Source organism: Oryctolagus cuniculus, chromosome 6 (genome assembly GCF_964237555.1).
Source record: "Oryctolagus cuniculus chromosome 6, mOryCun1.1, whole genome shotgun sequence".
Classification (NCBI taxonomy): Eukaryota; Metazoa; Chordata; class Mammalia; order Lagomorpha; family Leporidae; genus Oryctolagus; species Oryctolagus cuniculus.
The window spans coordinates 44,449,370-44,471,200 of NC_091437.1; the positions used below are offsets into that span (position 1 = coordinate 44,449,370).

The 21,831-nt window shown below is 47.2% G+C and overlaps 1 protein-coding gene and 1 pseudogene across 2 annotated transcripts in view; one reads left to right on the forward strand and one right to left on the reverse strand.

Moving 5' to 3' along the window:
• Positions 1 to 21,831, reverse strand: part of ADAM19 (ADAM metallopeptidase domain 19) — a 92,586-nt gene that overhangs the window by 25,328 nt on the left and 45,427 nt on the right. For both annotated transcript variants that reach the window (XM_002710340.5, XM_008255329.4), the window contains 4 exons: positions 11,573 to 11,765; positions 10,505 to 10,570; positions 4,667 to 4,738; positions 796 to 962 (listed from right to left, as the gene is read on the reverse strand). In XM_002710340.5, the coding sequence (XP_002710386.2) occupies positions 796 to 962; positions 4,667 to 4,738; positions 10,505 to 10,570; positions 11,573 to 11,765 (498 nt within the window). The remainder of the gene's footprint in view (positions 1 to 795; positions 963 to 4,666; positions 4,739 to 10,504; positions 10,571 to 11,572; positions 11,766 to 21,831) is intronic.
• LOC127490528 (small ribosomal subunit protein eS25 pseudogene) lies at positions 12,678 to 13,193 on the forward strand (annotated as a pseudogene).

The window sequence follows — 21,831 nt, forward strand, 5'->3', positions numbered from 1 at the left end:
TTTGGTAACCAAAAATATTCTTAGGTAAAGACAGTTCTGTGAAGTAATCACTTAAAGTCCAGGTTGTTGGGAATAGTTATTTTCCTGTTTTAAAGGGAAAAAACAAGCTTTAAATGACTGTGCTAACTCTTGGTTTCATTATCTATGTGTCTTTTATAATTACCTCAAAGCAACTTTGGAAGCCAACACTAATAAGTATAATAATCACCCTTGGAAGACTGTCACATATCAGCACAACCCCCTATCACTGTCTGTTCTTTTTTCTCCAGAACTGATGAAAACCCAACCCAACCCCTCCACACACACACACAGTTTCTGCACTCTCTGCCACTTGCACTGTTTCAGGTTCTCGGTCCTGAGCTCCCAAGGACGACCAGGATACCCCTCTGCTGTGCCTGTACTGGGAGATTAGCCCATGTACTGGAACAAAGTGCTCAGAAAATCAAGATGAGCCCCTTAGAAAGTCTGTTTCACAGGGGTCCATGACCAACAGCCAGACACTTTCCAAATACACACTCCATCGCTCCAGGTACTCAACTGATTGTGTCAAGTCTAAGTTTCTCCTGGAGAAAGGACTGGTCTGACTCTTGCAGTTTTTACTATTTTTTTTCAAGGTGTGCTGGGTATAAAGCACATGTCTGAGAAAAGCCTGATTGCCAGGACCAGGGAGCCAGGATGGCCTTCTACAACCAGCACTCACCTCTGGGAAAGAAAGAGGCAAACCAAGGACATGCACAGTGGGTAGAGGCTTTGCGGCCAAGGCCAACGCAAGACATACAGGGAGACGTCACTTACGTGATTAACTGTGCATTGTCATGATTCTTCTGGGCAAGCAGCTTGCGTCTCCAACTAAGAAATGACCAGAGAGTAGAGTACGGATTCTCTGAAACTTCACACATATCCCCATGAGTCCAGACTTCCAAGCCCACGAGAGCAATCCGAATATTCAAGGATCGGTAAAACTGAAAGGACACACAGAAAAGCCACAGGAGCTGTCAACACCACTTGGGACTTAACAGCCTCTTCCTAGCCAAAGAGTTCAGAGCACAGAGACCAGATTTCCCGCCACCTGTGGCTCCAGGGATAAGGGGGGAAGAGGTACTTTTTTCAGAAGGGGAAGGGAAGCTTCGAGAGAAGCACATAGGGGTGACTTGACTTACAGAAGACTGAGATGGGACAGAAAATTGGTCTCAAGTAGCTGCAGCACTCTCCCGTGGGAAAAGGATGGGTATCGTCTTGCCCGGTCCTCAGGAGGGCTGAGCTCACCAGGTAAAACAGACAGCAAGAGAAATTTCATCTTAAGGTAGGGAAGAAGCTTTCAAACAAAGCTGGTCATGAGTCAGCTCAGAGCTAAGCGCTGCTGTAATCTGCAAGGAGGACCCTTGTCTGGGCTGTCTGCTATGATCTTCTCTCCCAAGTCCTCACACAAACCCGATCTTTTCCTGTGTATCTAAAAGCTATCTGGTGTATGGAATCTTGAGAAAAATGTTATTGAGGTATAATTTACTTTTTTGAGGTATAATTTATTTTAAGTGCACAGTTCAATATTTTTTGCTAAATTTTAAAAAAGTTATAAAATGAACATAATAATGTAGCTTTAGAATCTTTCCATCATACAGTAAAATCCCTTATTATCCAGTTATACTCTTTGTCTCTAGATATTTGCCTTTTCTAGAGTTTTTAAAAAAACAAACAGAATTACATAATATGGGGCCTTTTGTGTCTGACTTCTTTTTTCTTAGAATAAAACTTTTGAGGTTCATCTATATTGTAGCCTGTTTATTCCTTTTTACTGCTGAGTAATAGTCCACAGAATGTCTATACCAAATTATATACAGATAGCTTACTGGAAGGTGCTTCCCACTCATTTCGTAAGGATATGCGAGTAAGTGATACACAAGTGGATGGCAAGCTTACTCTCAAAGTTTCCTCCCCCAACCCTGGAAGGGTTGAGGTTTGGTCAAGAATACCACACACAGGTTGCAGGCATCGGACCGCGGAAGCCATATATAACCTTCAGGGAACTGTCCAACCCAGCAATCCTGAAATTCTATAAATGAAACCTGCCTTGCAGGCTCCTTAAGGCTAACACGACATCTGACTTGTAGGATATGGAATCTTCCATCTCATACGTACATAAGCAGGAGGGGCATCTTCTCTAAAGCTAGGCCACTGGAAGGTATGGGTGCAAGGGGTGCTTTCATGAGTCTACCTCAGAAACTACCACACCCATAATTTTAATAATAAAAAAAAATCACAAGACCAGGAGATTCCACTTTAATTCAAAATTGGCAGGTACTGCCCCAGCCAAAAACAGTAATGGTGGCACCAGCACTTATGGAGCACTTTTTTTGTATCAAGCACCAAGGCTTGGAGAAGTTAAGGAACTTGTCCAAAGTCTTAGCAGTAAGATGGTGGACCCAGGGCTGCAGTCCTACCTTAAACATCAAGCCTGCTCTCAGCCCTATTCTTTACAGTACTGTTGTGTGTACACAATCAAATTAACAATTTGCCCCCAAGAAACTGTACTCTAAGATAAGCTCCAGGTAGTTCAATGAAATTTTTGATTTTTCTGTTCTATGCCAGGTCAGATATTATAGAAAACAGAGTTTGGATTCCAATCTGAATTCGCTCCACTGGGGAGCTTTTTAGGGAAGTAAAGTTGGTTTTTTCATAGTTAAAGGAAAATATTCTGGATTGGGCTCATGATTCAGCAAATGAGTGCAGCTCATTCCAGTTTTAGTTCAACAAACGTTCAGTTTAAGTAGCTGGGTCAGCAAGTTTTGGAGAAGTGGGTGTGCCTTCCCCTATTCAGCAGGGAGTAACTAACATCAGCTGCTGCAGAAAGAACCAAGCCTGCTTCACAGAAGGGATGGGCCAGGCTGGGGTTTCCTGATGTCCCTCTTCTCCCTCCATTTTTCATCAGCACCTTTAGTTCTGTCACCCAGAGTAGCTGGAGAATTCACAATGGAGAGACCCAGCCAAGTTCCCACCTGCTGTGTATAGAACAATGGATGTCACATGGACAGCAGCAGGGTCTACCCTCCAGGGAAACAAACTTTTCTTGTTTTCCCAGATGTTGAATATTTGGGCTGCAGGATCATTTAAATGTTCTTGATGGGTGAGCTGGGAGCTAGAGAGAGGAATGGATGGTGTCTCCAGAGTCCTTCCTTCCTGGCAATGCCAGTGTTTGACTTTCACCTGCCAATGAACACTGGCCTGTGTTTCCATAGCCTTCCAGGGCAGAACAAAAACAAGGGGCAGAGAATCTCACATGTAATGAGCAGAACACAACCAAATTTGCTCACTAATATACCTAAAAAATACCAAGACTTTTTTTCATCCTCTAGTGCTTAAGGGAAAAAAAATGATTTCCTCTTTATTCTTGGAATTCATGAATTCCTAGTAGGTCCAGAGTTAAGCTTCAGAAGTGTTAGGATCATCCTAAGTTATACAATTAATGTTATACTCTCAAGGAGATCTGTGACTCCAACCACACTAACATCTACTTCTTTACACTATGCACTACTAGCTCACCAAGAAGCTACTGTCCTTCTATGGATGTTTACTCTGCATGTTGTGGTATAATGAATCCCTTCTTTCATATACACAAAATGTTTCCAGGTCCCAAAACAGCTTGTTTTATTAATATTCAAAAACTTGAGTATTTCCAAAGACCGTGTTGTCAAAGGTCTTAACTCAGGAAATAACCGTTCTCACAGAGTTCCTAAGAGACAAGAAAAAGGGGTCAATGCTGGTATCCCAAATGGGTACCGGTTTGAATCCTAGCTGCTCCTCTTCCGATCCAGCTCTCTGCTGTGGCCTGGGAAAGCAGTAGAAGATGGCTCAAGTAGTTGGGCCCCTGCACCCACATGAGAGACCCAGAAGAAGTTCCTGACTCCTGGCTTTGGACCTGCCCAGCTCTGGCTGTTGCGGCCACTTGGGGAGTGAACCAGTAGATGGAAGACCTTCTCTCTGTCTCTCCCTCTCTCTGTCTGTAACTCTACCTTTCAAACAAACAAATAAATAATTTAAAGAGAGAGAGAGGGAGGAAGAGAGAAGTAGTTTTAGGACAGATTTATGAATAGCCCCAAGTACCCTGTTTTTCAACTTATAAAACTGTGTACCTTTCTCACCTTATCCTACCTCAATACCAACCTAAATCAAAGAATCCCAGAGATTTACACAAGAAAGGAACCTAAAAGAATCTTCAAAGTTTCTTACACTGGGGTCCTCTACCCCTGGGTTCCTCAGAAACCATTGCAGAGGCAACAAGAAGGGGTCAGAAGGGCAATGCTCTGAGTGTTCAACTCTGCTTTGGCATAGAGCCGTCTGCTGTCATCTGACAATTATACCAGGCACTGGCATAAGATTTCATTCTAAAAAGGAGTCCACGAGAAAAACAAAAATAATTGGAAGTCATTGATGTAAGCTGGCACTTCTATTTTATAAATTAAAAACAAATCCAAAAATCACAACCCAAAGATGAATTACTTGTCCAAGGTTACATGGCTCAGGGCAACATCATGACCACTGCTCAGTTTTTTTCATCACTGGCTAGGGCAGCCAATCCAGCAGAAGGCAGCTCAGGTGCCAGGTGATCCCCTGTCCTGTAGCTTCTCTGAGGTACTGGCACATTTCCCACAAGGTACACACCTGGTCTCACCTTATCGACATAGTTGGCGATCTCTATGAGCTTGTGTTTGGTGGCTTCCTGGTCTAGACGGTTCTTCCGAAACTAAATAGAAGAAGCAGAACAAAGTGAGATCCCAGAACCTCTCCCAGGACCCTTCCTATTCCCCATTACTTGTCTCTGAATTTGTTCTTGTTTTCTTTTATCTTCTGTGTGCTGTTCTTTTTATGCAACTGTCTTCCCTATCACAGTGTAGCTTTGGGGGAAGGCATGACCTGGGCCATCTCTGTCTTGATACCCTCAACTGCTAGTTCATAGCAGGTGTGCAACAACTGTGAAGTGAACTAAACAGTGGTTCTGCCAACCCTTAAGTAAGTCTTAATCACCTGTCCTTCAAGTTGCAAGGCTTCCAGCAGCCTGCCACTGGGTCTTAGAAGAGAGACCAATCTGATCCTTGTCTTGGCTGTCACCTCAACATGAAGCCAACATCACATAGATCTCACCAGGCTTCCCTACATGTAGCCAGTCAACACTAGTCAAGCTGTCACTGAACAGTAATGTGCTTAAGCAGTAGGTGGGATACAAAGAAGTATGAGATCTCGGTCTTCGCCTAAAAGGGCTTCAGTGAAAGCAGAGGACCAGAAGATCCTACATTTAAGGAGCATGCATGGAGGGTCATATGAATGACACGGTGGGTGCTGGCAACACAACCAGGATGGCAAATGGGCCTATCTTGCAGGCCACTCAGATAGACTGGCAGTGCCTCCACTGCTCACAAAAATTCTGGACTGCAGTCCGACTAAAACCAGACACTTCTAACTGAGCACAGGGAAGTGTGCTGAGCTCAATTAGAAATGTCTGCCATGGGTACCAGGAGGAGGACACATCAGTGTGAATGTCTCATATTTAACGTTCCTGCCTGGAAAGAACTCTTTCAGCTACAATTAACAAAGGAAAGTTTAGAGTGTAAAGACAAAGTCTGCTACAAGTTCAACTTAAATCTGTGAATGATGGGCATGTTCTGTACCCTGCCAATGTCACACAGAACCTGGGTGTCTCTCTGATTTACTTTGGATATTGTGCTACACATGCTACTTCAATTCCAAAGCTTCACTTTCCTTCTCCACCCCATCCTATAAGAATATCCAAATAAGCAGCCAAAAGAACAGCCAAATGAAACAGCCTGGGATATTTGTTTGGCTGGGGGTGTGTCCCAGTTCTGACTCAGGGAAGAAATCCACTGTTTCTCCTCTTCCCACTGTTTTCGGACATTGACTCACCAGCAGAGAATCTCAGTGTCACCCCTCCTTTTGATAGAATTAAATTTGGTGTGATACCCTGTGACTTGGACCTTTCCAAGGTTCTAATCCAGAAGTTTCTCATTATAGTTGCCACCCACTTCTAAACTGGTCTCATGGCACAGAAGTGTTGCAACATTTCCATTTTTTTAGTAAATATTTATTAGAACATCAGGGTTAAATTTCATTGTCTTTCAAACATATTATTCCTATCTTCAAATTCCTGCATGACAAGGCCACCATGCTCAAGGAGTGCGTTACACTGTCACAATAGTCTGAAGCAGGAGTCTGCAAATATTTTCTGCACGGAGCCAAAGAGTAAATACTTTCAGCTTTGTGGGCCATGCTGTCTCTGTCAGAATTACTCAGCTCTGCGTCCATAGTGCAGAAGCAGCCACGGACAACACAGCAACCTGTGGGCATGGCTGTGTTCCAACAAAACTGCTTACGACAACTTATGGTGGGCTCGCTCTGGCCATGGGCTGTGCTGCACAGATCCCTGCTATAAGGAAGGACTCTCTCAACCTTCCACTTTCTAGGTGACACCAGAATTACAACATGGGACAGCACTGTCCTTCTGCGGCTTCCCGTCACACTGTAGGTAGTAGCAGGAAAGCCCTTTGCAGGCCTGTGCTTACAGCTCCCCCATCCCGCTGTGAGAGCCACTTCTTCACTACTGCAAGGAGACACCAGAGGCTGGCTACTGTATAAAGAAAAGAGGTGTCTTCAGGCTCCTGGTTGTGGAGGTTCACAGTCCAAACAGCATGACTCTGGCTTGGCAAGGGCCCTCCTTGGCTACATCACATCCTGGTAGGGTGCGAGTGCAAGTGTCTCTGTGTCTGTGTGTGGTCCCTCTTCCTGTCCTTATGAACCCACCGAGATTCAATCCTGGGGTACTACAATACAAACACTTTCCAAGGGCCTCACACCACAGTGATACTCAATTTCCGTTCTCTTCATCTCATTAGCACAAGCCTTTGGAGATTAAACGCCAGCTTGAATTTGGGAATGTGAATCATATTCAAACTGCAGCACCGCCTGACTCTGCTCCCCTGGGCTCTGCTTCCTGGGAGCCCTGCCCAGGCTCTGCTTGCTTGTGCTCACCACTGACAACGCTCTCTAGGCAGAGCCCTGCCTCCCTCTCATCTCTGACTCCAGCGCCCGCAGGAGAGGGCTGTCCTATCTCCGCAGCAGGTTGTAAATCTGCAAGGTGGCCCTCCTCTTGTCTGTCTCCCATCCTTTCACATTAATTCATTGTCAGGAACACGCTTCTGCCTGCAGAGGACGATAGGCCCTTGGGAGAGGTTGTGGTGTGAGGTGGGAAGGGGCTGACTCCTTAGCCTGTGAACCCAGCCGATCCATTCCACCCCCTCACCCACAGGTGCCCATGAATCACTCAGAGCCTTCGGCTGCTGGGGAGAGGGACCAGGACCTGGGAAATGCACAGTCCCCTATCCAGGCAGCTGCATGAATCACGGCTCTGTTGGGAGCTAGGTCAGAAAGCCTCTGCTCTGTGAGAAGAGCCCAGCGCAAGGCGACACCCGACTCCTGAGGCACCCTGAACAGATACTGTGCCTCCCAGAGCTTGCTGTGAGGCTGGAGGTCAGGAGACAGAAGACATGCAATCCCCACTTCTCTGGGAGCTTGAGACTCACGTCCCACGGGACAAACAGCCACACTGACTATGAGGCAGCAGCTGGGTTTCCATAGGCTTAATTATTGGGGTCCCTGGAGATTTAATCTAATCAAAGGATCTGTGGCCCAAAGAAATGGCTCAAGAACACTGTATGAGATGATCCTGGATGCAAAACCAAATGGAAAAATGTCCCAGAGCCAGAGGAACTCAGCTTTCTTCTAGAACCCTCCCACCACAGGCAGCTCTATAAGGTAGGGGCCTGAGTCAGGAGTTGGTTGCCTCCTGTCAGGACCATGGAGCCTCATCTGACTTTTAAATAGGCTTTGGATTTGGCTCCTACAAGACTCCCCTATCCTACACACACATCGTCTTTGGAGAAGAAACAAGACACAACACACGTGTACACACACACACACACACACACACAGCTGCTGGGAAAGCCAACACCAACTTCAATTACAGAGTGAAGTTCTTGTCAAAGCAGAACACAATGTTCCCTCAGGTTGGAAGGTCCTTCACCTCCACTCCTCTGCCAGTTAACTCCTCTTTGTCCTTTAAGAAGACAACTCAAGAGCCACCTCCTCCTGCCACCAACATGCACAGGCAGCTCGTGACGCCTGAGGTCTGATGCTCTTCCCACTGTGTGGCACTGCCTCTAGGACCACGTTTCATGTTTGTAACCTAGGTAGAGCAGCCATAGAAAGAGTCCTTTTAGGGGGCCGGCACGGTGGTGCAGTACATTAATCCTCTGCCTGCAGCGCTGGCATCCCATAAGGGTGCTGGTTCTAGTCCCGGCTGCAGCATTTCCGATCCAGGTCTATGGTCTGGGAAAGCAGAGAAGATGGCCCAAGTCCTTGGGCCTCTGCATTCGCGTGGGTGACTCAGAAGAAGCTCCTGGCTCCTGGCTTCAGAGTGGCCCTGCTCTGGCCATTGCAGCCATTTTGGGAGTGAACCACAGATGGAAGAACTCTCTCTCTCTGCCTCTCCTTCTATCTCTGTGTAACTCTTTCTTTCTTTCAATCTTTCTTTCTTTCTTTCTTTTTTTTTTTTTTTTTGCCAGGCAGGGTTAGACAGTGAGAGAGAAAGAGAGTTACAGACAGTGAGAGAGAGACAGAGAGAAAGGTCTTCCTTCTGTTGGTTCACCCACAAATGGCTGCTACGGCCAGCGCGCTTCGTCAATCATGAAGTCAGGAGCCAGGTGCTTCCTCCTGGTCTCCCCTGTGGGTGCAGGGCCCAAGCACTTGGGCCATCCTCCACTGCCTTTCCGGGCCACAGCAGAGCACTGGACTGGAAGAGGAGCAACTGGGACAGAATCCAGCGCCCCAACCGGGACTAGAACCTGGGGTGCCAGCGCCACAGGCGGAGGATTAGCCTAGTGAGCCAAGGCGCCAGCCATGTAACTCTTTCAAGTACAATAAACAAAATATTTTTAAAAATAAATAAATAATTTCTTAAAAGATTTATTTATTTATTTGAAAGGCAGAGTTACAGAGAGACAGAGGCAGAGAGAGAGAGAAAGAGAGAGAGAGAGAGAGAGCTTTTATCCACTGGTTCACTCCCCAAGTGGCCGCAATAGCTGGAGCTGAGCTGATCCAAAGCCAGCAGCCAGGAGCTTCTTCCGGGTCTTCCAGCAGATGGAAGACCTCCGTCTCTCTCTCTCTCCCTCTGCCTCTCAGTAACTTTGCCTTTCAAATAAATAAATAAATCTTTTTCAAAAAGGTGAATATTTCTATAGATCAGAAGTAGAGTAGCGGGGGGGGGGGGGGGGGGCTAGTGCCTGCAGTGCTGGCATCCCATATGGGCATTGGTTCAAGTCCCAGCTGCTCTGCTTCCAATCCAGCTCTATGCTGTGGCATGGGAAAGCAGTAGAAGATGGCCCAAGTGCTTGGGCCCCTGCACCCTCATGGGAGACCTGGAAGAAGCTCCTGGCTCCTAGCTTCAGAATGGCTCAGCTCTGGCCATCGTGGCCATATGGGGAGTGAACCAGTGGATGAAGACCTCTCTCTCTCTGTCTCTACATTTCTCTGTAACTCTTTCAAATAAAATAAATCTTTTTAAAAAATTTATTACTTGACTGTACCTGACAGTTTAGGACTCAGTAGGTCTGGAGTAGCCCCCCCAAATTTGCATTTTTCCCAGGTTTTCAGGTGTTGTTAGTCCAGGGGCCAAGGCATTAGGTCCTCATTTGGCTCCAACAAGATGGTGAAAATGCACCCACATGTGGGTAAGAACAAGGTCATTAAGAAGATACTTATTTTTATAAAAAGAAGATTTTAAAAATTTCTTCAGAGAGGGGCCAGCACTGTGGCTTAGCGGGTGAGGCCACCACCTGCAGTGCTGACATCCTATGTGGGTGCCAGTTCGAGTTCTGGGCTGATCCACTTCCAATCCAGCTCTCTGCTATGGCCTGGGAACGCACTGGAGAATGGCCCAAGTCCTTGGACCCCTGCACCTACGTGGAAGACCTGGAAGAAGCTCCTGGCTTCGGATCGGCACAGCTCCAGCCGTTGTGGCCATCTGGGGAGTGATCCAATAGATGGAAGACCTCACTCTCTCTCTCTCTGCTTCTCCTTCTCTCTCTCTGTAACTCTGACTTTCAAATAAATAAATAAATCTTTAAAAAAATTTCTCCATAGAATTCACGGACCATTCTTACACAAGAATAAATATCAGGACCTAAAGTTCTTTGGACTCAGCCTAAGAAGTGTTGATCCAGGTAACTGTCCTGATTTTCTAACTAATGAATGGATAAAGTTGGGAGAGGTTTTTCCATTTTTTTTTCAGCTATAATTGAATGGCAGAAAAAAAACCCAGATTTAAGGTCAAAATCATGTGATAAAGCAGAGAAAAATAAATGTGTTAGCATTTCCCCAAATGCAGCTCAAAGCCTGAACTGGGAGCTATCAAGAGAGCAGTTTTTCTGGGAAAACCCCTTACCTCTGCAAAGTCGGCCACGAGGTAAAGCTCCACGTACTTCATGGAGTGTAAATCTTCCCTTTTCATCTGAGAAAGAGACAGAAGCAGATCAGAGCTGCAGAAATGGTAGGCTTGGCCTCATATCAAAAAACTGCTAAGAAATACATGTGGTTAGTGAACAGTGAACCTTCTTATTTATTTTGTACCCGGGGCACAAGAGACAGAGCCCCGACTGTGGCCACCATCACCTTTGCTACACCTCCTGTCACATCTGGTGATTGCTGAAGGCTGCCCTGGAACTCAGGACCCAGTCCTTTACCCTCAAGAGATAACGGATGCTACCAGCTGTGACAGGCAGAACAGAGGCCAAAATACTACGAAGAAAATTCCCAAATTACCTTCCCCCCCAGGATAACCTTTAAACCACGCACCTCTATTTTCAGTATAAATAAATCCGAGCATTTTGTGCATGGTGAAGTGGCTATTCCAAAAGAGGGGATATACATATGGGCATATGTACTGTTGCCTTTATAACATTTCTAAAATCAGCATCTCACAGTCTTTCAAACAGGCTGGTGTTTTCCTCCAAAGTAATTATTAGCCATACTCAACAATGACTTAGAAAAAGAGGGGGCCGGCACTGTGGTACAGTGGGTTAAAGCCCTGTCCTGAAGCGCCGGTAACCCATATGGGCGCCGGTTCTAGTCCCAGCTGCTCCTCTTCTGATCCAGCTCTCTGTTATGGCCTGGGAAAGCAGAAGAAGATGGCCCAAGTCCTTGGGCCCCTGTACCCATGTGGGAAACCTGGAAGAAGCTCCTGGATCCTGCCTTCAGATCGGCGCAGCTCCGACCATTGCGGCCATCTGAGGAGTGAACCAGCGGATGGAAGACCTCTCTTTCTCTCTCTGTAACTCTTTCAAATAAATAAAATAAATCTTAAACAAACAAACAAACAAAAAGACAGAGAGGTTCTTTCTTCCTTCTTAGCCATGCCACTTCAGCGCAGACAGACAGGGATTCAAAGTAAGCATCTCTGGATGAGACAAGCCTATGGCTAGTTGACTCCTGCACTGAGGACCTCAAAACTCACCCTGCGAGGTCGTTTCTTGGTTTGCTGTGTAAACTGAAGGACCCAGTCCCTGGTGGTGAGCTTGGAGTGCTCAGACCCACAGTTCCCCGGGGGCAGCTTGAGATGTTCAGATCTGTAAATAAGGTGTTGGCCCTCGCTGTCAGGAAGGGGCTCGATGATGTAGCTCAGGTTGCTGCTCACCACAATCAGTCCTCTGTTGACAGGAGAGAGAGAATTTCTGGTCAAAGATTAGGACCTTCAACAATTCTTTTGCACAGGCCTTACTTTCCCCACACGTAAAATGGTACAGTTGATTTTCATCATTGGTTCTTAACCTTATCCTGGGGCCATGCACCCGTCTAGGAGGATCTGATGCAGGCTCAGACCTCATCTCTGGAGCAATGCCTCCGTACACGACACGCAGTACACAATCTCACAGAGTTTTTGCATCTCTTAGCTCGTGGGGCTCCAGGTTAAGAATATCTAGACTGAAAAAGCTCAAAGGTACTAAAAAGGCTGCACCCAGGATAGTTGATACTTTTAAGGCCAGCAGGAATCTAAAAAGCTTCTGAAACCCAAACATAGCATGTGACAAATCATAGGTCAAAGCTTTATAGAAAGTAGTACAAGTACAATGGCCAGAGCATGACCACTGCCCTGCAGGTGGGGAGACCCAGGTTCTGGATTTAGCCCCAACACACAACTGTCACATGCTCTTCAACGTGTGTTGTAAATCCCTCTGAGCCTCTGTTTCCTGGTGCCCACAAACAGAAGTGGTAATTTGCTAACTATTACTAATTACTTGGATGGCTCAAGGAAAAGGCAAGTGTTTTTGTGCCTGGAACGAGCTAGAAGCACCACTGGTGCACGACACTCCTCCCCACGTTCCTGAGTGAGTTACGTGGTGAAGTGACATCCCCAGTCAAGTGTGCAAGACTACCTTCTTTCCTTGGCCACACATACCAGCATTGAACTCAGAATAAAGATGTATGCCCACTCATTTTTTTTTATTCTTTATTCTGTCCTAGATGTAATCAGACACTATCTTTGTCCTGTTCCTCATTTCCCATGGGGGACTGTTTCCAGGACCACTGAAGAGATACAAACCCATGGATGCTGAAGACCCTTATTAAAACATAATGGTCGCTTTTTGTCCGACATCTTGCAAGGTTGAGGTGGTCGCTGCTGCTCTCCGCGCCTCACTATGCCGCCCAAGGACGACAAGAAGAAAAAAGATGCCGGAAAGTCGGCCAAGAAAGACAAGGACCCCGTGAACAAGTCTGGAGGCAAGGCCAAAAAGAAGAAGTAGTCTAAAGGCAAAGTTCGGGACAAGCTCAATAACCTGGTCTTGTTTGACAAAGCTATGTACGACAAGCTCTGTAAGGAAGTGCCCAACTACAAGCTCATAACTCCGGCCGTGGTCTCTGAGAGACTGAAGATCCGCGGGTCCCTGGCCAGGGCAGCCCTGCAGGAGCTCCTGAGTAAAGGACTTATCAAACTGGTTTCAAAGCACAGAGCTCAAGTGATTTACACCAGAAACACCAAGGGGGGAGATGCCCCAGTTGCCGGTGAAGATGCATGAGCAGGTCCACTGCATTGTACATTTTGAAAAAATAAAACTTTATTAAATTAAAAAAAAAAACATAATGGTCATGGCCTTTGCATATAACCTGTGCACATCCTCCCATAGAGTTCAAGTCACCCTTAGATTACTTAAGGTAAATAGTTGTTGTATGGAATAACAACAAGGAGAAAAGTCTGTATGTGTTCTGTATAGACACAGATTTTCAGAGTATTTTTAGTCCAGATTTTAGTCTGCCTTGAATCTGCAGATGCAGAACCCATGGATACTGAGGAGGAGGGCCACTTGTACTTTGCGTCCATTGGAGAATAGTCATTCATGCCCACAGATGTCTACTGAGCTCCTGGTATGTGCCAGGTGCCACGCTGGTTACTGAGGACAGAGCAGTGGACAAGACCGAGTGCCTGCTCTGGTGTAGCTGAGTCTAAGCAGGAGGATAAGTCACTACAGCACCAACAGAGAGAGCAAGGCTCCATCACTGCTGCTTAGAGAGCCACACCTGCAAGGCCTCCAAGGCTTATCTAGACTCAGGGAGAACAAGTGCCATGACTTGGAACCCATGGCCAGCACAGATAATCAACTCAAGTATGGGCAGAGGCCTCCCTGATACTGTGATAGGAACGCTACAGCCAGGGAATGTGCTCAAGGTGCCAGGAAGAGGGAAGCCCAGGAACAGGTGCCAGGGCCCAGGCAGGGTTCCCTGAGCTCCAACACCTCACTCAGGCTCCTCCTATTCCGGAGAGTTCGAAACCTAGAATAACTCCTGCAAACTGGCAAGATCTCTCTTAGATTATCTCGGCTTCCACCCACACCACAACCCCCTTGGGATTCCTGCCCAGGCTTTTCCCTTTGGGAAGAGCCTGTGATGCGCTCAGGAAAGTCAGCACCAGTGCTTCCTGGAGCCCTGGCTGACCTCATTCTGGTGCCAAAAGCCTAATGACTTCCTGGCTGCCTCACCCAGGCTGACGCAGCAATCCAAACCCCACCAGCCCTTCAGCCAATGCCCAAGGTGTTCCCTGAACAGCCAAGGGAGGGAGTGGGGCAAAGGGCAAGGGTCATGTCCACTCCCTAATCCAGACAGGAAAGGGCAGAGGTGAGAGTTGCTGAGGGCATCCTGATCCCAAGTTATCTTTTCAGCTCAGCCAACCATGCCCTCCGTCATCACCTCAGCTTCTCCTAACAGTTCCAAACATTGGAAACAGAAGATCTGGACCACAAACCAGCCAATGATGCTGCAGGCCCTGGGCTGTGGTCGCAGAGGTCACAGCCAGCGAATGGAAAGTTCCAGTGCAGAGCCCAAAGGTGTGGCTGAGCAAGCCTCTGAGCCAAAGAGGACAGAGACCAGCCAAAGTTTGGTGCATGGTGAATAATAATTATCATGGTGGCCATAAGTTATTGAGCCTTTGCTATGGACCAGGCACAGGGCTGAGCAGCTTATTATATTATTCTCAGCAGGTTCTGTGCTTCTTGAAAATAGTATATTGTACAAAAATGGGGAAACCAAGGCCCAGCAAGGTTAATTCACTAACCCAAGGTCACCCAGGTCATAACAGAGAGTGAGAGAGGGGTTAGAACCTAAATATTTGGGCTCCAGGTCCCTACACAGCCTCTATCAAAGACCCCATGGAGTGAGTCGGAAAGATACCCCCAGTTTACAAGTGGCTACAAGTAACGGTACCAGCGGCTCTCTTCCAAGGTGTGGTCAGCTGCTTCCCAACTGGCCTGTCTGAAGGAAGACCCCATTCCCTGGAGATGCACAGACACACAGGAGGCATTTGGCCACTTCTCACCTTCAGACCCCATTTCCCAGGAGCTGACCAGGGCCAGCAATCCTGTCCACAAATATTCTTATTTCATTCCCACATCAACATTCTAAGGGTCTTGTTTTATAGATGGGGAAACTGAAACTCACAGAGATCAAATAACTCTGCAGCCCACTCCGTAACCTCTCTGCTATCTGCCTTCATCAGCCAGTCCCATACCTACAGGTCTGAGATCCCTAGGAATGGAACTCCCAGAGCTGACAGAATCTATTAAAAACCCAGATATCCGGGCCCAACCAGGAGGCCCGGATTCTGGCGGCCTGCACACGTGCTATTAAGGAGTCCTGCGGGGCATTCTGGCACAGTCACACTCGGGAACTTTGGCCTGGAGCCCGGCCTCTGCAGCAGCGCCTGCCTTTCACAGGCCCCAGGCAACTCAGGTTCAGGGTATGGACAGCTGACCCTTTGAGAGCTCAGGCCAACAAGGACACTGAAAGCCCTGCCAGCAACAGGAGCCTGTGGCTGCTCCCCCCACCCAAATTGTGGCCTCTTGGGGGTCCACCCAATGTCATGATTGAAATCCTTTCAGACTGCTGGACATGGAGGAGAGAGGCTGGCATGAGCCCCAGCACTTCTTAGTGAACCCCAGTTTTTTCCCCCAACTTAATATTTTATTATTTTTGAGAAAATATATTTTAATTTACATTATAATCAAAGGCTTACTGCTCTGCTAAATAAAGAGTTCAGCAAGTAAAAAGACCGTACCTTCAGCAGGAATATAGGTCAGGGCTATAAATGATAATCAAATGAAAAGACTGAACCCAACTTTAATGGTGGATGAATTTCTGAGGGCATCGTTCTGGGGACTCTCTTCCTCCTGACCCCTCACCCCAAGTCCTCTAGATGCCTCCTCAACCATGAGCACCACCAGTCTCTTATCCTTCTCAGAATCTCAGAGGGTCTAGTTTGCCTAATATGAGCATCGAGAAGGTGGAGTTCAGCCAGGAGACACAGACATGGGGCCCAGAAGCTGGGCAGGTCAGGATCTCACATCCTATCCTCCATTCTATCTTTTTTTTTTTAAAGGCAGAGCTACAGAAAGGGACAGGGACAGAGAGAGAGAGAGAGAGAGAGAGAGAAAGAAAGGTATTTCATCTGCTGGTTCACTCCCCAAATGGCCGCGACTGAGCCAATCTGAAGCCAGGAGTCAGGAGCTTCCTCTGGGTCTCCCACATGGGTGCAGGGGCCCAAGGACTTGGGCCATCCTCTACTGCTTTCCCAGGTGCATCAACATGGAGCTGAATCCAAAGAGGAGCAGCCAGCACTCGAACTGGCACCCATATGGGATGCCAACACTGCAGGCTGGGGCTTTAACCCACTGAGCCACAGCGCCAGCCCCCATCTTATCCTTTGTAATTAAGAGCTTGATACACATGAAGTTGTTCAGAGAAACTGGGCCAGGAGAGGCTGGGCAGGCAGAAGGTGATGGGTGCTTAACCTCCAAATCACTGAAGGACTCACCGAAACGCACAAACTATTTTCTGCAAATGCGTCCATTCAGAGCTAAACACATCTTCTATCCCCATATCTAGAGCTTCCCTAAGAGGTTACCTTTTTACCAGCTGCCTTCTCTCTGCCTTACCTTGTGGAAGGTATGAAAGGGAATTTCAAAAGCAGCCCTAAAGGCAGGTGTGAAGGCACACAGGTACTGAGCTCCCCCTGGGATGGGCTGGCAGAGCACAGTAGATAGTATGGGCCTCAGAGGGAGACACGCCTGGATTTGAAGTGCGTGCTGTGTGGTATGTTATGTAATATTCCTGCCCACCATCATACGGGTTGCTATGATAATGTGCTGATTCGAGACAAGGATCACTAGTAACCAAAATAACATAAACGAATAGTTAACAGTCATTCAGCATGTAAGATACATCAAGCAATGTGCAAGGTTTTATCCAGTGGCACTTCAACGCATCTGTCTCGAGCACCAACTATGTGACAGGAACTGTTGTAGATGGTAGGGATCCAGCACGAACAAAACGAAGTCCCTGCTGTCAGGCAGCTGGCACTCATCCCCTGAAGTAAATCTACCAATGACATCAACAGCGTGACTTATTTTACAGGAGACAAAACTGAGACTGGAGAACCGAAGCACCCTGTCAGGTTTCCAACCAGGAATAAGCTGATTCCAAAATCTAAACATGGCACAATTTAATGCAACTGTCCTTGAGAGCTTCATCCACACGGTGTCTGACACACAGCCAGCTCTAATCTGCTCTGCAGAAGGAAGGCAAGGAAACCAAAGCAGGAAGGGCCAGGTCACTTCTCATGGTCTGGCTGCATGTATATGAGCCACTTCCTTCTGCGCAGGACAGTCTTCCCCCTCCACACACACTCCAGACTCTCCCCATTCTCCCTGCGGTCCACAGCATCCCATGTGCTAGGGTTCTTTGAATGGCCTGCTTGATTCTGGTTTTACGAGAGGAGAACCCAGGAAAGAAGGAACTTGCCCAGGGTCACCCAGTGAGTTAAATGTGGAACCACGGACAGATCCCAGGCCTCCTAACATTCAAGTTTATTATTCTTGGGCAGAACCCAACATCAGCACCTACTCTCTACCCCTCACTCCCAGGACTTAGGAAGGTACCAGCATGGCCAAGGCAAAGACATAGATAAAGACTGAGGCAAAGACAAGGAAAAAATTACATGGGGAGAGGAAAACACAAAGATCACACAGCCAGGAAGGATGGAACTAGACCTCAGAGTCAGGTCCCTTGAGTCTAAGTTTTGAGCTCATTCCAGGCAATTATGCACACATTTATACATTTGTACACATTCTCCTGACTGATTCTCAATCTCACATTCTGTCTCTATCTCTCTCAGACAAAATATGATTCCAAGGACCAGGGTTAAGCTTTACCCACAGCAAGTGTGAGCCTTAGGTTTTTGAGGACAGAGCTGCTACAGTATAAGCGTGAATCACCAAATAGATCACTACAGATGACTTGCTGGATTCCTTTGAAAGACTTTCTAAGTCAGAAAACTTACCACCTAAAACACTTTGCATGAGAATACGATAGAGCTATGTGCACCTAAGATGTAATGCTAAATTGGAAAAAAATTAGATAGTTGTATTTGATAGTCTTGTTTGGATAAAAAAGATATCTATATGATTATGTATTTCAACTATATGATTATAGATGGGGAATGGGATTGATTATGAATATGTGAAAGCATGAAGAACTTTGATTTTTGCTGGTTTATATGGCCCAGTATGATGAGAATCTTTAACAGTTAATTCTGTAGTAGTTATGTAGTGATAATTTTTAGTAAGCATTTAAGTAGCTTACCAATCAAGTGCCCATCCTGCCAATGGACAGTGAGCTGTGGACACACACTGTTTCCTAGAAACCACAGTCCAGCACTGTCCAGATTTCTTCAACAATAATAACCACTCCTGATGCTGATACTGTGTGTGAGTCTGCAAGGCATTTGTGCATGCAAGAAGTCATGCAAAAATTTAGAGGACAGGTCCTTCCTCTGAGACTTGACATCCCTCAACGAGATGGTATGTACATCTTTCACTGGTGTAGTTCATACATATGCAGAGCTTTCACTCAATTCTCTAAGGTCCTGGTGCCCAAAAAAGATGACAAGGCATTATACAACATATCTGTGGGGGGTTTTTTGGCAAGGATTTTGGGTGGGGTTTTTTTGCAAGGATTATGTCTAAAGGGATATATGAGAAACTGGTAATGATGGCAGCCTCTGGGAAGGAAGAAACCTGGAAATCTGGGGTAAGAGACTTGTCTTTCATTGTTCAGTCTTTTGTACCATTTGAATTTATTTTAACTACCATCATGAATTACCTCTTCAACTCCACTGGACAAAAGAACTGAGCTAGAAAGAAGAAACGGCCCAGGAACCATCTCAAAACTCAGCTGAATTCCTCTGTCTTTGTATCATCAGCTGGAAGATCTCACCTGTATAAATCCCATCCATTTTCACAAGGAGGAAAGAACAATAGCTATGGAGATTCTACAAGGCATTTTGGCTTCATGAGCCTTGGGAAATGACTGAGTTTGAATACCATGGGCATGAACACTGCTGCTCTTTCAGCTGCTCCTCCTCCAGGATCCCGCTGCAGCCATCTGGCACGAAGCTTCAGCTTTTAAATCAGTCCGACCCCACAGCCTTGGTGGCTTAAGGTGCACCGGGAGACGGCTGGGAAAGTACGGAGGGTGGACCCCACCAGACGGGAGCACGCAAAACAGAAACACATGGACAGCTCGCCTGATCTCCCCATGTCGGCATGGCTGCTGGAATGATTTGCGAGAGGCCAAGCCAAGTTCCCACTGATTCAGACGGACTAGACAGAGGGAGAGGCCAAGAGAAGCAGGTCACACCTGCGTGTCCCCTTTCTTCCTTCTTGGGACCAACTTTTGTTTACTTACAGACTGCAGGTGCTGGCGGCTGGGCCTGTAAACACCGCGGGGCCAGCTGGCTTAGCTCAGCCAGTCCCTTGAGCAGAAGCTTTAGGGCCACTCTGTTATCGCTTCCTAGCCAAGGCCTGTCTCCTGCCTAATCCCCTCTGGCCAACTCACCAGGCAGCCTGGACTCATTTCAGAAACAGACACATGAGGTCTGCAGCAGCAGGGGCTTTTGATTTGTAAGGCAGTCTGAGTAAGTATTGTGAGCCTGGTTTCAGTGTCACAAGATGATAAGAATTCCATATGTCTGCAGACTGCTGTTGAGTTAACAAGACACTTAACCGTCTCTACCATGCCGATCACTCATGCTCATTTCGCATATGAGGACTCATGGCTCCAAGAATTACTTTACAATGCCTGTCTTTCCTCCACCTATGTAGGGTACATGGTATGTACCCAGAATTAATTTGCTGAATGAAACAAGCAACCATTAAATGAACCAATCAGTCACGAAAGGACAGGTACACAGGCACAGGGTACTTCCACCAGCTCACAAGAACCCATCGTGGGCATCTGTTCCCAGTTTGCTCAATAACAGCACACAGGTAACCTGCAATCAGTCAGGGTGGGAGTGTCTTTACCAGCAAACTGGAACATGTATTAAAAACCAGGGCTTTTTTTTTTTTCTTCATAGAACCAGTTTGTCAGCTCACTGAGTATAGGCATTACTTAACACAGGCAATCAAAACCAAAGCAGTGGGGCCAGAGCTGTGGTGTAGCAAGCCAAGCTGCCGTCTGCAGTGCTGGCTTCCCATATGGACACCAGTTCGTCTCAGCATCTCTGCTTCCAACCCAGCTCCCTGCTAATGGCCTGAGAAAGCAGTGGAAGACGGTCCGAGTCCATGGGCCCCTGCACTCATGTGAGAGACCTGGATGAAGCTCCTGGCTCCTGGTTTTGGCCTTGCCTAGCCCTAGCCATTGTGGCCATTTGGGGAGTGAACCAGCAGATGGAAGATTCTCTTTCTCTCTCTCTCTCTCTCTCCTCTTTCTCTGTAACTTTGCCTCTCAAATAAATAAATAAATAAATAACACTTATTTAAAAAAACAAGCGTTGGCATAGGCAATTAGAATCCAGTTGCTTCAGCTCATTGTTCCTTTTCAAACAAAGAAAAGAGGATGGGGAGGAAGAGTCTGAGTAACTGCTATCTACTGCCGGAACAGGGTCTTCAAGGCACTATGGCAGCAGGGCAGGCTGGTGGAAAGAAGGAGATATTTGAGATTCACTCATATTCTCAAGGAACACATTCTCAGGTACAAACTGTGATGTGTACAGAAAGCACCTGGCGATCCTGGCCAAACACAGATGATAACTCGGTTGGTCTGGGTGGCAGCTGAGAAACTGCATTTTATTATTTTGTATTATTTCAAAAAATGTATTTTTTATTTATTTAAAAGGCAGAGGCCGGTGCCGCAGCTTAATAGGCTAATCCTCCGCCTGTGGCGCCGGCACACCGGGTTCTAGTCCTGGTCGGGGCGCCAGATTCTGTCCTGGTTGCCCCTCTTCCAGACCAGCTCTCTGCTGTGGCCCAGGAGTGCAGTGGAGGATGGCCCAGGTCCTTGGGCCCTGCACCCGCATGGGAGACCAGGAGAAGCACCTGGCTCCTGTCTTCAGATCAGTGCGGTGAGCCGGCGGCAGTGTGCTGGCCGTGGCAGCCATTGGAGGGTGAACCAATGGCAAAGGAAGACCTTTCTCTATCTGTCTCTCTCTCTCACTGTCTACTCTGCCTATAAAAAAAGAAAGAAAGAAAGAAAGAAAGAAAGAAAGAAAGAAAGAAAGAAAGAAAGAAAGAAAGAAAGAAAGAAAGGCAGGCAGAGTTACGGTGGGCAGAGGGGTGGAGAGAGAGATCATTCTTCCATCTGCTGGTTCACTACAAAAAATGGCTTCAACTGCTGGGGCTTTACCAGGCCGAAGTCAGGAGCCTGGAGCTTCTTCTGCATCTTCCATGTGAGCACAGGAGCTCAAGCACTTGGGCCATCTTCTACTGCTTTTCCAGGATATGAGCAGGGAACTGGATTGGAAATGGAGCAGCCGGGTCTCAAACAGGTACCCAGATGGGATGTCAGCTTCGCAGGCGGCAGCTTAACCCGCTACAGTGCAGTGCTGGCCCCAAGAGATCCTGCATTTTAAAAAAGCTCCCGTTGGGGCTGGTGCTGTGGCATAGTGGGTAAAACCGCCGCCTGCAGTGCCAGCATCCCATATAGGCACCAGTTCTAGTTCCGGCTGTTCCTTTTCTGATTCAGTTCTCTGATACGGCCTGGGAAAGCAGCAGAAGATGGCCCAAACCCTTGGGCCCCTGCACCCGCATTGGAGACCTGGAAGAAGCTCCTGGCCACATTGGAGACCTGGAAGAAGCTCCTGGCTCCTGGCTTCAAATCAGCCCAATTCCAGCTGTTGTGGCCAATTGGGGAGTGAAACACCAGATGGAAGACCTCTCTCTCTGCCTCTCC